We start from the raw sequence: 16,064 nt of genomic DNA on the forward strand, positions 1-16,064 counted from the left end.
GGGGAACCCTGCTATAGGAGATTAGTGTTGAGCAAGCTGCATCCCCACATCTAGCTATTAGTACTAAAATAGGCCTAATACCATTTATAAAGTGGTCAAGCTGCTTAACATTCCAAATGAAATACAACACTTATTTGGAATGTTTTAACATTCCTATTATGCTACCTCTAGTAATGCTATTTCCTTATCATTATTATTTATGTATGATTGTTTCTGTCAATTAGTAATTGCCAGTATTTTCCCTCTCCTGTGACACAGGCAGCCCAATTCTGATCTGTTTCCACTAATTGGTCTTTTGACCAATCAGATCAGCTCTTTTGCCAATAATTGGGCAAAAGATCAGAATTGGGCTGCCTGTGTAAACGTAGCCAAATATTATTATAATAATCTGGGAAGCGTCCAGTGTGCAAACATGGTGATGCCTACTGCCACTGAGGAGTGAATCTGATTCAACATGCAATCTGATGGATCCCATCTTGCATCCACTCTTAATAAATCTCATCTAAATCTAAAATCCCTCACATCACGTTGACCTAATGTGAACCAATGCATGTACGTTAGCTCAACTTTGCAGCTAGCAGTATGTGCATACATAAAAAAGCTGGGATGGTTAAGGGATCTAAACATCTAAAACGAAGGGATAAAACAGCATTACTGGAGCCTGATGAGGTTCTGGGTAAGTATCAGAGCAGACGCCTTTAATACAGGCTGAGAACAGCTCATCTGGGCTGTTTCACTGGCTCTCCCATATGGTCCTCATGCACTGGCCCCATAGTTTAATTTGAGAGATTGAAGCCTCTCAATTGCAACGGATTGCAGGCAGAACACAGTGCCGCATTTGGCTGCCCTGGGAACAGGCAGAGCGTGGAGTTATAGGACCAGCTAGCCACCTTCTAATGAGCATGACCAATGGAGCATCATGCACAGGGAATGACAACAAGGACAACTCTGGTGGTTTTTCGAGCATCCTTTGTCTGGTACAGCAGTCCAGGACTTACTTCTTACAGCTTACTGAAGATGGAAATATCATAAGTAAGCCCAGGTAGTGAATTTCAATAATTATAGACCTACAGCTTCTCTCGTACAGGTTCACCTGGCCACTTGGCTTTGTGATAAGGTAATACACAAAATAATGTAACAGCAGACCTCATTAAAAAAAATGTTTTAATACTTTGTATTGCATATTATACAGACTATGAAACAAAAACACAAAACATTTTAAGACTACATGAAAGTATATTTTAACAGAGCCTTTGTGAGCCTTTTCTAGCTCCATTATATACAGCATAAGAACAACGTAAGACAACTTTTTCATTATTGTGTGTTCCAAATTAGTGGAATAATGTTTTCCCTTTCTTACATCATCATCCCAAAGTCTTCAGGGGAGCGACTATACAAGAAACACAGTCAGCATCAACACTATGGATGCTGTGAATTCAATATACAGTACAGTATAGTTTCAGAGATTGCTACTTATATATCAACAAACATATATATCAACAAATGTCCTAAATGGTTCATTCTAACAAACACAAGTATGCACTTTGCATACTGAATGAGTAGTTTAAGAATATTCAATGATAGACATTTGTAAAGTGGGTTTCTTCTAGTTATAGGGGTTGTCAGCAATATACATCTGTATGGACTGCTAACCCCATATTAAACAATTTTCAACACTATGTAAGCATCAATATTTGTATGAATGTCAGGGAGTAAGAAAGACAGAAAGTGCATTGGGGTTTTTCTTAGTCAATAAAATACAAATGTAGTTATTTCATCTTTCCAATAGGAAGACCAGTATAAAGCAGGTCATTTTAGAACAGTATAATAGAGATCTAGGACGTTCAACATGTAAAAACCTCTCAGAGAACACTGTAATACTGATCGATCTAGTTGAATCCATACAGATGTTTAGAGCACAGTCAAGGGCACTGCACAGTCTGTACAAAGTGAGGGTCTATGGACTCTTGGGCTCTTCCACTGGACTCAAAGGGCCACTAGATTTTTCCTCTGTCGCCTGTCTCTCCACTTTGCTCTCTGGTCTCTCGCATGTAACAGTCCCGAGCACCTTGGCACTGTGCTCCTGTGCTTTTGCCCTGAGTGCTGCGATGCTGTTCTCCCTCAGTTCCTCTTTGGAAATCGGTGACTTGCCCTCCGCCCTCTTCTCCTCCACGTCGCACTCTTCTGCCCTCTGAATGGCTGGCTGCTGGGGAACGTCGGACTTCCCTGTTGGCTGGACGACCGTGGTCTCCATGGACTTTTTGTGCATCCCTGTAAAGAATTGTGGGTATTCGGATTTAGAAAAGCGTCTGCTGATTGGAAAGCCATCTTGAACTGAAAATAGTAAGCAAAGAAATAGTTCTGATTTAGCTATAGGAATATGATCTTCAAATTGAGGATGCATAATAAGTGTAAACTGATAGTAAATATTTGCTGAATTGTTTCTTTTCCCACTAAGCAATAAGTCAATAATGATATCTTGATCATTTCAGAGTCATTTGATGAAAATATGAAATCAAGTATGAAATGGTCTGTTTGGCCTCTTCCCTGAATGACGAGGAACACAACCCACAATCACAAGTAAAAAAGTAGATTGTGGAGAATATAATGAGAGTAAGCATGGAGGGTGAAACCTGCTGTACACTCTAAAAATTAAGGGTTCTTCTAAGATCTTCAAAGTTCTTCGAAGAACCTTAGGGTTCTTGGCACTGAAAATTGCACCCAAAAGGTTCTTCCAAGAACCCCATAGGTGGGGTTCATCGAGGAACCTCCTAAGTTGGTGGGCGTTCTTGCAGGAACCTAACTGCCCAACTGAAACATTTGGATTTGAATTTGAAAGGACAGCAGGTGCAGGCACTTAACTGAAAAATATAAAGATCTCCTCAATTTAAGGTAAGGTTTGTCCCTTGTATGATCTAAATTGATATTGTTTTCTGATGACACTATCCATCTTTTCATATTTGTGCAAATCTTTCTAAAACAGAAAATGGACACAATTCAATGGATATCAATCAACAAAGAGGTAAGAATATGTATTGTAGGCTATAAGAATATGTTGAAGGCTAGCTGTGTTGGGTGCAGATGACTGAACTGCTCACTTGTGTGTTTGTGTCTGCAGGTATACAGACGAGGAGGCATACAAAGGTATGTCAGTTGGTATTGGTATGTTATGCAGATCAGATTTACCATCCTCCTTTCTTACCGCTACAATGAATATCCCACAGGCCTCTACATTATGGACAAGGTATGTGTATGAAAACCATTATTAAAACAGTTTTTTCATTCACATTTACCTCAAAAGCCAAGGTATGAATACTGTCGTGTGCATGTTTTGTTAATCATCTGTATAATTACAATTTTTTGGATTCACAGACTTCATCCTCCCTACACCTCTGATGAATATAATAGGAAACCTGTTAGATCACCATGCACTGCTAAATCCTTCTGGCTATGGATATGGAGAACATCAACACATTAAGATCAACATGCCAGAGGATATAACCATTGGACTTGGGGCTCTGCTAGGAGTTTACCTTTGTATTTCTTTTTTTTATTCTGCTTTGCCACTAAAATCCTAATAAACACTGACAACTAAAATATTGTGTTATTGTTGTTATTGTTAAGCGTATTTATTACTAATAATCATAATAATAGGGAAGGGGGGAGTAGTTCCAAAATGAACCCCGAAAGGTTCTTCAAAAGGTTATTTGAGGATCCATTGAAAGGGGTTCTTTGAAGAACCCTTTTAAATAGTTATTCAAAGAACTTATAGGGGTTCCCCCACAGTTTCAATTTGAAGAACCCCTAAAGGATCCTCCAGGAACCTTTACTTTTTAGAGTGTAGATAAAACATTAGTCTCATACCAAGCAGCCATGGGGCACAGGAGTCCATGATGCCATCCTTGGCAGACTTGAGGATGGAATCCGGTAGGGGGATAGAGTGACGGACCATGGCTCCATACAGCCCATACTCTGCCATCACACTGCTGCGACCCCAGCACTTCTCCCTCTTCCTCCATTTGGCCCTGCGGTTCTGGAACCAGACCTGTAACCCAGGGGGAATTATTCAGTACCACTGATCAACACTGAAACTAGCAATATTCAGACACACTGACACTAGCAGCATCAATGAGTCCACTAACTGACAGACACCACCACCTTAACTGACTCTTGCACTGACATCACATTATGACACAGTTGTCCACCCCTTGAAAAATCCATCCCAATCTTTGGCAGACCTAATAGCCCTTTATGCCAATTCTGTTATATAATTTGTGAAAACTACATAACTTAATCGGGTCTTATTTCTCTCACTATATTTCCAGTTTATAGTCACTTCAGTGTTGTTTTGTTTTGAGATCTCTGTAAGATCTCTTATGTAATGTGTGGTGATATAAGATACAACTGATGTGATTTGATTCAGCACATTGATTTCCCATACAGGCTGCTGGTGGTCTCTGAATGATCTCTGTCTTCTGTCAGTCTTTATCTCCCTCCAGCCTGAGGTAGTGTAGATGGATAGTGACTAACACATTAAGATACTTCACTTGCCCACTGCCAAGTGTGGAACTCCATGACTACTGGTTGGGGCCCCAGGCTATCTGTCAGCTCAGTGAGAGGCCAAATTGATTTCATAGCACAACACAGAGCTGTTAAACAGCCTTGGCCACTTCTGATGGCTGTATGTGGAGTGCAAAAAAAGAAGAGGGGCAAGCACAGAGATGTCTCGACTGTGGAGGGGGACCAGACATTCAATTGAAAATGATCAAAACCATTTAAAACCTTTTTTCTGGTAATTCTGATGATAGCCCTTATTTCATACAAGATGCTTTTTTATGAGAAATTGCTTCTCTGGCCCTCAAAGGAAGCCGAGGGAGAAGCTGCAAGCAGAAGCGACCCCTAGGGCACGCCGAGGCTGATTGAAAAATAAGTTAATTTCAAGCCCAATCGATGGTGGACAGGCGGGCAAATATCACGGGAAATTAAACGAGCTGGACTCGGGGGAGCGGCGCTATTGACCCGTGCTAATAAATTCAATGTAGTTATTTCATTTGAACTCCCCGCGTCTCGTGCAAGCCTCCCCCTGGAACAAGGCAAGCTCGTCTGATTTAACTAATTACAATCTATGAGAAAATTGGGTGTTAATTTTATTTAGGATTGGAATAGCCTACGGTTTTTTTTATTTATTTCCTTATTATTTTTTCGCGGCGAAGAGCCGTAATGAGAACGAAATTAAAAGGCGCTCAGGCAGATGGATGGTCCAGGTCACACCGCAATCTTCTTCCGCTTTGATAGCTTGATTAGGTCGTTAGTGCTCCTCTCCGAGAACAAATTGTTTCACATCCAACTGCGCCTGATGAGAGATGACCTGCTCTGGCGAGGATGCTGCTAGAGGTGTCTTTGACATCATTGATCGATTTACGTGGGCTCACTTGCATCCTCCGTAAAACATTATGGGGCTAACTATTTCGTCAAGTGCAGAGTAGGCTAGGCCTAGATCACTCCACTTTTCATTTTCTAGGCAATTCATTGTTTATTTAATACCTGCTTTATAGTCTGGGCCTAGGCTATTTAAATCCCACGGCTAAAGCAAAAAAAGATACGCCTGCCCTGCCTACAAGTTGAGACGAGCCTATTTCAATGTAAAGGCCCAGTGCAGTCAAAAGCGTGATTTTCCTGTGTTTTATATACAGGTAACTGCCAAAATAAAGGAAACTCCAATATAAAGTGTCTTAATAGGGCATTGGGCCATCACAAGCCGCCAGAGGCGCCAGGACAGCTTCAATGCGTATTGGCATATATTCTACAAGTGTCTGGAACTCTATTGGAAGGATGCGATACCATTCTTCCCCGAGAAATTCCATAATTTGGTGTTTTGTTGATAGTGGTGGAAAACGCCGTCTCATGCCCCGCTCCAGAATCTCCCATAAGTGTTCAATTGGGATGAGATCTGGTGACTGAGACACACACACACACCCTTTAAACCCACTATGCTCCTTTGAAACCCCTCTTTGAAAGTCACTAAGATCTCTTCTTCTAGCCATGGTAGCCAAAATAATGGGCAACTGGGCATTTTTATACATGACCCTAAGCATGACAGGATGTTTTAATTGCTTAATTAACTCAGGAACCACACCTGTGTGGAAGCACCTGCTATAATTTGAATACCTAATTTACTCAAGTGTTTCTTTATTTTGGCAGTTTTCTGTATATTTCCACACTATGAGGTTGGAATAATACTGTGAAATTGATGGTAATGCCCTTTTAGTGTAAGAGCTGTTTGAAAAGACTGCCTGAAATTTCAGCCTGTTTGGTGGGATGACATCACCACGAGCACTGGAGTGGAATGGTATCAAATACATCAAACACATGGTTTCCAGGTGTTTGATGCCATTCCATTTGCTCCATTTCGGCCATAATTATGAGACGATCTCCTCTCAGCAGCCTCCACTGACCAGGAGGTAAGTTATTTGTTACACTAATTTAAAGAGTTCCAAACCTCTCTGCCAATAACAGATAGTTTTCAGTTTTCCCCTGCCCACTCAGACCACTCACAGATAGTCCTAGCAACATTTTTGCTTGAGAAATTTATTTTGCTAAGAAGCTATTTTTGTTTGAAAACAATCACATTAAGGTACTTAATTGTTACACAGAAATGATTTGATATTGAGATAAAAACGGCTGCATCGGGCCTTTAACTGAGTTCTACACTGCATAAACCTCTTCAGCCACCAATTGTGTACTTTACTCTGTCCATGGACCCCAAAAACACCTTCTGCCCATTAAGGAATTATATGATATTCCACATTTAAAGGTAAATGTTTTTCCTGTGTTTTATATCATATTGTACAACAGCTGATGAAACTAGCACTGTACAAGTGTATGTAAATGTTTTTGATCAGTGTTATTTCCTGATAGTTTCTGGTTTAAAATACAATCTACACAGGACCTTCTAATCAGCAGGTTTGCATGGGCAGGAGTTTCGGCTTTCGATGGTGACTTCACCATGTGGTAATTGGTTAATAAACCAATAACAAAGAGAGTTCCAAACCTCTCTGCCAATAACAGCTAGTTTTCCCCTCCTCACTCAGACCACTCCTAGACAGTCCTAGCAAAATTCTTGCTTGAGAAATAGTTTTTTGCTAAATAGCTACTTTTGCCCATTTGAATGGAAATCTATTACAGTAAGGTACTTCATTGTTAGCCAGAAATGATTTGATATTTATATAAAAACGGCTTTAAGGCCCAACTGATCATTCATTTGTTAGCAAAATGACAACCATTATCATGTAAATTGAATTATGATTATTTTCAAGAGAATAATGCTAACAATACCAATACCAAAAGCAGATCACAGTCCCAATGTATCAATCAGTCCCAATGTATCAATCAGTCCCAATGTATCAATCAGTCCCAATGTATCAATCAGTCCCAATGTATCCAGTGACACATGTCAATAGTGCTTGCTCTAAGATGAATGCAGAAAATCTATTTTTAAAAAATATAAAAAATAACAATCACATTTCATTGGAGAAATACCTTTTACAAGTAGCACAGGTTCTCCTGTAGTACATCTTTTGGAGAGTAACATAATATGGCAGTTTGAGTTTCTTTGTAAGGACACTGAGTATGATGTAAAAAACAATATCTGACATAATATTCCAGTCATTTTATCCAGTAGATAAATAAAAAGAATAGGCTATAAACATGAATAATGCTGTTTTGAGACATTTAAATGCAATTGTAGTTTATGCTAATACATTGAATTAATGTGTGTTGGGGAGGAAGAACTCAAGTTTAAAAATATATATATATCTGACATGATATACAATTAAAAAAAACTGCCAACATGAACAGCCTGCTGTCATACCTGTATTCTGTCCTCTGGAAGCTCTGTTTTCATAGCCAGCATCTCTCTTGCATACACATCAGGGTAGTGGGCTTCATTAAAGGCCTTCTCCAACTCCTCAAGCTGGTAAGATGTGAATATGGTTCTGAAGAAATATTAAATATGTAAATTGTGTGCATAAAAAAATGGTCGTAAGGTGAATAAATAGGCAAGCTCGGTTGGCTATTTTTCATTTAAACAGATCAGATGTACAAATGCACACCTTCATTTGCACGTTGGCCCAATGCATGCCCGTACATCTTATATATCAAAGGTTTTGGTGGTATGCATTTAATCTTAGGTACATGCGAAACAATGGTGCATTTTAGAAATACAGAAGGCCTAACTCTATGCAGCGACCCTCTCGTCCACATGTCATCCAAAAGCAGCTGCTAGATCATATTATTTCATTACAATAGAAAGTATTCAGTAGCCAATGCATGTAAGCCAGAAAGCAATGTGTAGGGATATTGCAGCATTTTCATGCATTCAGTAAGTGAGTACAAATAAGTGGATTAATAAAAAAAATCTTAGCAAAACATTTAGCAGGCTCTAATCCAGGGTTCTTCAATTCCGGTCCTGGAGGGCCGAAACACCTCTGTTTTTCATCCTCTCCTTCTAATCAGGGGCTAATTCAGACCTGGGACACCAGGTGAGTGCAATTAACTACCAGGTAGAAATAAAAAACAGAAGTGTTTCGGCCCTCCAGGACCGGAATTGAAGAACCCTGAGTCTAATCCCTTTTCTTATTTTATGCTGGTAGAAAGGAAATGATATTTTTCCATTTCAATGTCTCATCAAGGAATAATACAATCTTCACAAACTAAGCCTATATCATTATGAAACTTGTAATAAATAAAAGGTAGGCTATGTCCATATGGTGTACTATTAGGCCTATACACTCGATGGTAAAAAGTCTATATTCAAAATAGGCCTTGCATGATGAATTGACCCGGGTTGATTCGCAACAAAACGCTAATGCTTTCATACCTCAAAAAATATATACATCAAAATGAATTAACAAAAATGTATTAAAAAATACGGAAATGTTAGTGTAGGCTAGCCTGTAAATTCACACCTGTAGGCCTAAATCATTCAGTTGCTATATGGGAAAATTGGAATGCAAAGGCTATTAAATAAGGAAATGCGTTGTAAGCTTAATTGCATAAAAATCATGTTTATTAACTTTTTAAACATCTAGGCCTAGACCCTATTCAATTTAATTCCATGTTTGTTACAAGGTTATTAATATTGGCCATGGACAAGCTGTTTGTCATCTCAGTAATTAGGATAGGCTACTTTTTCAATACTTCAATACATTTTCTACTTTTTCAATCTTGTTATAATAGCCTTCACAAAATCCAAAATAGTTGTTCTTGAATTAAGACAGTTCAAAAGCCCTAAACAAAAAACGAGTGTCGTTAGGCCACAAAAAAAAAAGATGAAACGTGAGCTTCAGAATTATAAGTTATTAGACTATAGCGTTCTGATCAACAATAATAGGCCTATGATGTGTTGGAATGCAACACCTACCGGTGCCTTCTTTTCTTCCGTTTCTTGCTCTGGCTTAATGAGTTCTTTGAGAGTTTTCGTTCACTTGATGACAAATCTTCTGAGTCTGTGAATATTAGAAAACGTGGCAATAACATGAATGACTCGCTTGAGGAATTAGACATATTCAATCTGTTATCACAATTGTAGTGTTGAAATTGAGTAGGCTAAGAAACAACATCTAACGCAGATGTTATCATTATATTCTGTTCTTGTTATATTACTGACATAAGTAGCCTATTTTTATTATTGTTAGTATAATTGTATATTATAAGCTGGCTATGGTTATCCTTTGTGCTTTTAAAGTTCAGCCTAATAATAATAATATTAGCCTACAACTACTCGTAGTCTACTACTACTACTGCTACTACTAGCCTACTACTACTACTACTAATAATAATACTAGGCTAACTACTACTACTACTACTAATAATAATAATAATACTAGGCTAACTACTACTACTACTAATAATAATAATAATACAACTGTATATTTTAAGTCTTTAATGTAATGACAACGACTGCAATTCCTACCCGAACTGGCGGACTGGCTGTGGTCCAGAGGTCCCACAGTTCTGTTGTGGGGCTGCAGGTGAACGTTTTGCGCATCTTGCAGGACCTCCAAAAACGCTGGTTGCCTGTAGAATGGAATCCCTCCAGGCCCAATTAATCCCATCCCAACTCCTACACCAGTGGGGCCAAGCATTGACCTGGCGGCAAGCAGATGCGCCCCAACTGGCAGTGATTGCAAGGCGCTCCTCGGGGCCGCCGAAGGCTCTTTATTCAGCCCTAAAATCTCCTGTATCCCGAATCCCGTGCATCTGGGAGGGTGCGTGGCGCTGTTCTTTGATTGTTTGTGCAGGCTGTTATTCCCTCCGTTAGCACCGATAGAGGACGTTTTGGATATATTCAACGTTTCCGATAGCACCGCAGCTCCTTGTTTACCTGTCATGGTGTCTTCGATAGTTGGCCTATTCCCTATTTGTATCGGCTCACAGGTCGGTCCCCAGTGCACTAGCCACGATGTATCACTCGAGACTCTAAAATGGTCCTTTTATCCAACAGGTCCATTCCAACAAGAGTCAGAGCCCAGCAGCCAATCAGCTACGAGGGATTTTTCCGGATTCCTGCGCATCAAGCATTATTACGCGCCTTTGGAAACGGTTTATTCCCAAATAACTGATATATTATCAGGCTATAGGTAGGCTACATTAACCAGCGTCAGGATAACCCAAAACGCCTGCGGATAAAGAGGATGAAACAGGTGGACTGAGTTGAAGAATGTAGGCTAATACGAAGCCATGCTATCCATCCAATGTATTGAAAAAAAATGCATCAAGGAAGATATAGCCACACGCCGTTTGCAATGTTTTTCGTTGATATGTGTGGTCGTTTATACTGTATGTAGAATATGACAATTATTCTGGTATTTAAACGTGATCTCGATATTATAATAGTTTCATGCAGGATTATTTTTTTTTTAAGGGGATTGAATCGACCAGGGCCTGGATTAAGTTACCAATTTCATAAAATTAAAATGCATGTTAGTCGATATTTAGGCTATTAGCCTCTTCATTTAATATATTTCAGACCGGCTTCTATTGCTAGTTCCTTCTTCTATGATCTCCATGTCCATCCGTTGCCTCACATGAACGGATAATTGATCTCCAGATGCTACAGAGGAAACCACACAGAAATCAAAGCCTCTCCAAAACGACAGCTGGACGCGAACACACATCTCTGCCTCGCTTTATTTCACATGAGAAATGGAAAATTAGGAAATAATCTGGGCTACCAATGCGTAGGCCTATTAGAACCTATTTATTAAACAACATGGTGTCTAATTAACTATATGCAAACAAAACAAAAGCAACATTAGCCTGACGCATGGGGAGCATGCTAAACATGCGTAGACGCATGTTCATAAAGTGCAATCAAATTAATAAAGATGATTACCATTATCAAACATTTCACAATTTTATCGGATGTTTAATGTGTTATATACATTTCTTTATTTGTCTTGCTAATGGGTTTTCCTTTCAATTCACATTCTAATCCCCGGTGCAATCCAAAGCAATTTAACTCTGTGTGGAGGCTTTGCAGCCTATTTGTAATGCACAATTCGCTTAGTTTAGATAAAGGCAGTTTATGTTTAATATTTGGAGAGAACATGTAGGCAGGCCTATTGTATCTTAACGTCACAATCTATTTCGACTATTTTGTTCGAAATTCTATCGAATTAGGCTATTTGAAAAACATTGATTTTATATAAATTAAATAGGCATTATTCTTATAATTGTTCAACAATAAATTAGATTAGATAGCCACCCTTTCTCCTTGCAATATCATTCCTTATCCTATATCTCAGAGGTATTTTCCACATAATAAATCGTTTCATTTGAGACGAATAGTATACTACATTTGGTTCAATTCACAAAGTAGCTTACTTAGTTAGTTTCGAATATAATGACGCGTTTAATCACATTGATCTACTGAGCAGTTATAGAGTATACAAAAATAATGCTTTCAAATGTAAACTAACATTTTGAAAATATGTATATATAAAATAAAATGTTATTGGTCACATACACATATTTAGCAGATGTTATTGCAGGTGTAGCGAAATGCTTGTGGTGTAGCGAAATGCTTGTACATGGCAGCCTTATTTAGTCAATACTGCATGGACACAAATACATTCCCTTTTTGTGAGCAGGTTTACGATTAGGCCTACTTGTGAACAGCTCCATGTATCAAGTAACTCATACAACCCTTGTTTTACGTATAGGGATTGGATGCGTTTGGAGATGTGTGTGGGACAATTTGGACATCTGGACAGATAATTACACCCAGATAATTTATGGAAATGAGCTGAAACTATCTGAGGGGGACAAAGCTAACTCCGATCTTATCTAAGTGCCACGTGGTAATAGATTCATAAATGTCCTGGTTTAAAGGAGAAAATAAGCGCGTCAGGTGCCCCAGAAACACAATAATGGCCAATTATTATGCCTACTTAGTTATTCCACAAGAAATGACACATGCTGATTCGATGGGAACTTGTTGTTATTGTGGATGTGAAATTTACGGATGATGTCCAGCCATGACTATTGATAGAGACATAATCCCGTTTGAGCCAGGTGTGGGTTATCAGATTTATAAACAAGACACTTCATACCATTAGCCTACATACAGGCTCTCTGATTTATGTCAGGCGAATACCGACCTATCCATGGCTACAGAGAGGTTCATACAAGATATCAATTACAAATTTGAAGATAACCCCATTTCGATGTAGATACAGTGCCTTCAGAAAGTATTCATACCCCTTCACTTATTCCACATTTTGTTGTGTTACAGCCGGAATTAAAAATGTATGAAATATATATATTTTTTTCCCCCATCTACACACAATACCCCATAATGACAAAGGGAAAACATGTTTTTAGACATTTTTTCAAATGTATTGAAAACGAAATACAGAAATACACATCCAAGTCACCACTTTGTAGAAGCACCTTTGGCAGCGATTACAGCTTTCCACACCTGGATTGTGCAACATTGTCCCATTATTCTTTTCAAAATTCTTCAAGCTCTGTCAAATTGGTTGTTGATCATTGCTAGACAACCATTTTCAGGTCTTGCCATAGATTTTCAAGTAGATTTAAGTGAAAACTGTAACTCGGCCACTCAGGAACATTCACTGTCTTTTTGGTAAGCAATGCCAGTGTAGATTTGGCCTTGTGTTTTAGGTTATTGTCCTGCTGAAAGGTGAATTCATCTCCCAGTGTCTGGTGGAAAGCAGACTGAACCAGGTTTTCCTCTAGGATTTTGCCTGTGCTTAGCTCCATTCCATTTCTTTTTTATCCGGAATACAAGCATACCCATAACATGATGCAGCCACCACTATGCTTGAAAATATGGAGAATGGTACTCAGTAATGTGTTGTATTGGATTTGCTCCAAACATAACACTTTGTATTCAGGACAAAATATTAATTGCTTGCCACATTATTTTTGCAAAATTACTTTAGCGCCTTGTTGCAAACAAGATGGATGTTTTGGAAAAGTTTTATTCTGTACAGGCTTCCTTCTTTTCCCTCTGTCAATTAGGTTAGTATTTTGGAGTAACTACAATGTTGTTGATCCATCCTCAGTTTTCTCCTATCACAGCCATTAAACTCTGTAACTGTTTTAAAGTCATCATTGCCCTCATGGTTAAATCGCTCAGCGGTTTCCTTCCTCTCCGGCAACTGAGTTAGGAAGGACACCTGTATCTTTGTAGTGACTGGGTGTATTGGTACACCATCCAAAGTGTCATTAATAACTTCATCATGCTCAAACGGATATTCAATGTCTGCTTTTTCATTTTTACCCATCTACATATAGGTGCCCTTCTTTGCGAGGCATTGGAAAACCTCCCTGGTCTTTGTGGTTGAATCTGTTTGAAATTCACTGCTCGACTGAGGGACCGTACAGATAATTGTGTGTGGGGTACAGAGATGAGGTAGTCATTCAAAAATCATGTTAAACACTATTACTGCACACAGAGTGAGTACATGCAACTTTTATGTGACTTGTTAAGCACATTTTTACTCCTGAACTTATTTAGGCTTGCCATAACAAAGGGGTTGAATACTTATTCACTCAAGACATTTCAGCTTTTCATTTTTAATTAATTTGTACACATTTCTAAAAACATAATTCCACTTTGACATTATGGGGTATTGTGTGTAGGCCAGTGACAAAAAACCCTCAATTTAATCCATTTTAAATTCAAGCTGTAACACAGCAAAATGTGGAAAAAGTCAAGGGGTGTGAATACTTTTTGAAGGTACTGTAAATAGCCATTAGGGCATTGCAATTTGTGTGTCAAAAAGGAAACGTTTGGTAAAATGGTTATTCTGGTAGGCTAAATGGTATTCTGTTGTTGAGTTAATCTAGAAATGTTTGATTATGTCCATATCAGTACATCACTGGGGCCAAGCTTCCTGCCATCCAGGACCTCTATACCAGTCGGTGTCAGAGGAAGGCCCTCAACATTTTCAAAGACTCCAGCCACCCTAGTCATAGACTGTTCTCTCTGCTACCGCACTGCAAGCGGTACCGGAGTGCCAAGTCTAGGTCCAAAAGACTTCTCAACAGCTTCTACCCCCAAGCCATAAAACTCCTGAACAGCTAATCATGGCTACCCGGACTATTTGCACTGTCCCCCCACCCCCACCCCCCACCCATCTTTTTACGCTGCTGCTACTCTGTTAATTATTTATGTATAGTCACTTTAACTCTACCCACATGTACATATTACTTCAACTACCTCAACTAGCCGGTGCCCCCACACATTGACTCTGCACCGGTACCCCCCTGTATATATATAGCCTCCCTACTGTTATTTTATTTTACTTCTGCTCTTTTTTTCTCAACACTTTTTTGTTGTTGTTTTATTTTACTTTTTTATTAAAAAATAAATGCACTGTTGGTTAAGGGCTGTAAGTAAGCGTTTCACTGTAATGTCTGCACCTGTTGTATTCGGCGCATGTGGCCAATACAATTTGATTTGATTTGATCTAGTCAATGGGGTGAATGAGACATGGATGCTAAAACAAAATAAATATTGTAAACTACATCAAACAGTTAAAATTGAGCCACTGATTAAGAGGGAGAAAAACATTACCGCTACAATTATTCGATCACCAGATTAAACTAATTAGGAGGCTATTAAGTGGAAATTTCATTACGGGTAATGAAGAAATCAGTGTTATCAGGATATACTAATGACGCATCAGCCAGTCGAGATAAACCCATCTATTCACATGGAACTGTGAGTCAGGATGACCTGTCAATTACACCGCGTGTTCCTGCCCTCACTCCACTTCTGTTGCAATCTATCGAGGATTTGTTGTTTATTGTTGCAAGAGATTCTCTTTCTCATTATGGCTTTTAATAATCCATCTCCATTTGAAAATGACTCCACCCTGATTTACATGCAGAGGAGAGGACAGTGTAATAGGGCTCTAGATTAAGGGAAGATTTAGTTCAGTCATTCATGTATTTGGTTGCCCATCAAAGACCACAAGATCTGAAGGCTTCAGATTAAAAGGCAAACAGCTGTTGAAAAATGTGTTTATCTGTTCTGTTCCCCCTTTTCCCTCTGTTTCCATACTGTGGGAGAGTTGTCATGTTGTGTAAACCAGATTGCCCTCAAATGAGAAACACATATAGGTTAAGATTTCAACTGGATGAAAGGAGGCTGAAATGGAGAAGAAATAAACAAATGTTTGGTTCAGCTTTAAAGCACATTATTACATAGCCATTCCAAATATGACTATCTAGTGTGTTAGACAACCTGAGGTCATCTGAGGTGAACGACTTGACCTTTATAGGCTAGAGGTCAAACCAGAGGATGTTTAACTGTGTCACTTTCCATTTCACCAGATATCTTAATGTCGCAAACAAAAACCTCCCCCTTTGAATGAATACGAATGGAGTCTTCAGTCTGCAGTCGTTTTGATTGGAAAAGCTTGACGTCTATTTATAATGAATAGGTAAATAACTTTCAGTCCACAGGAAGGTCACTAGATAATGGGCTATGTGACGGGCTGTATAAGTAACATAACTATGCATTAGCA

At 38.9% G+C, this 16,064-nt stretch overlaps 1 protein-coding gene across 1 annotated transcript; it reads right to left on the reverse strand.

The window, feature by feature from the left end:
- Positions 1-1,957: 1,957 nt before the first annotated feature.
- LOC311145366 (visual system homeobox 2-like) lies at positions 1,958-10,391 on the reverse strand (the record flags this gene model as incomplete). The annotated part of the gene is made up of 5 exons (XM_084181587.1): positions 1,958-2,334; positions 3,865-4,045; positions 7,871-7,994; positions 9,422-9,506; positions 9,974-10,391. 5 exons carry the CDS (start codon positions 10,389-10,391, stop codon positions 1,958-1,960), a joined length of 1,185 nt encoding a protein of 394 aa, XP_084037713.1.
- Positions 10,392-16,064: the final 5,673 nt, after the last annotated feature.

Source organism: Coregonus lavaretus, assembly GCF_964263955.1.
Source record: "Coregonus lavaretus genome assembly, chromosome: 18".
Classification (NCBI taxonomy): Eukaryota; Metazoa; Chordata; class Actinopteri; order Salmoniformes; family Salmonidae; genus Coregonus; species Coregonus lavaretus.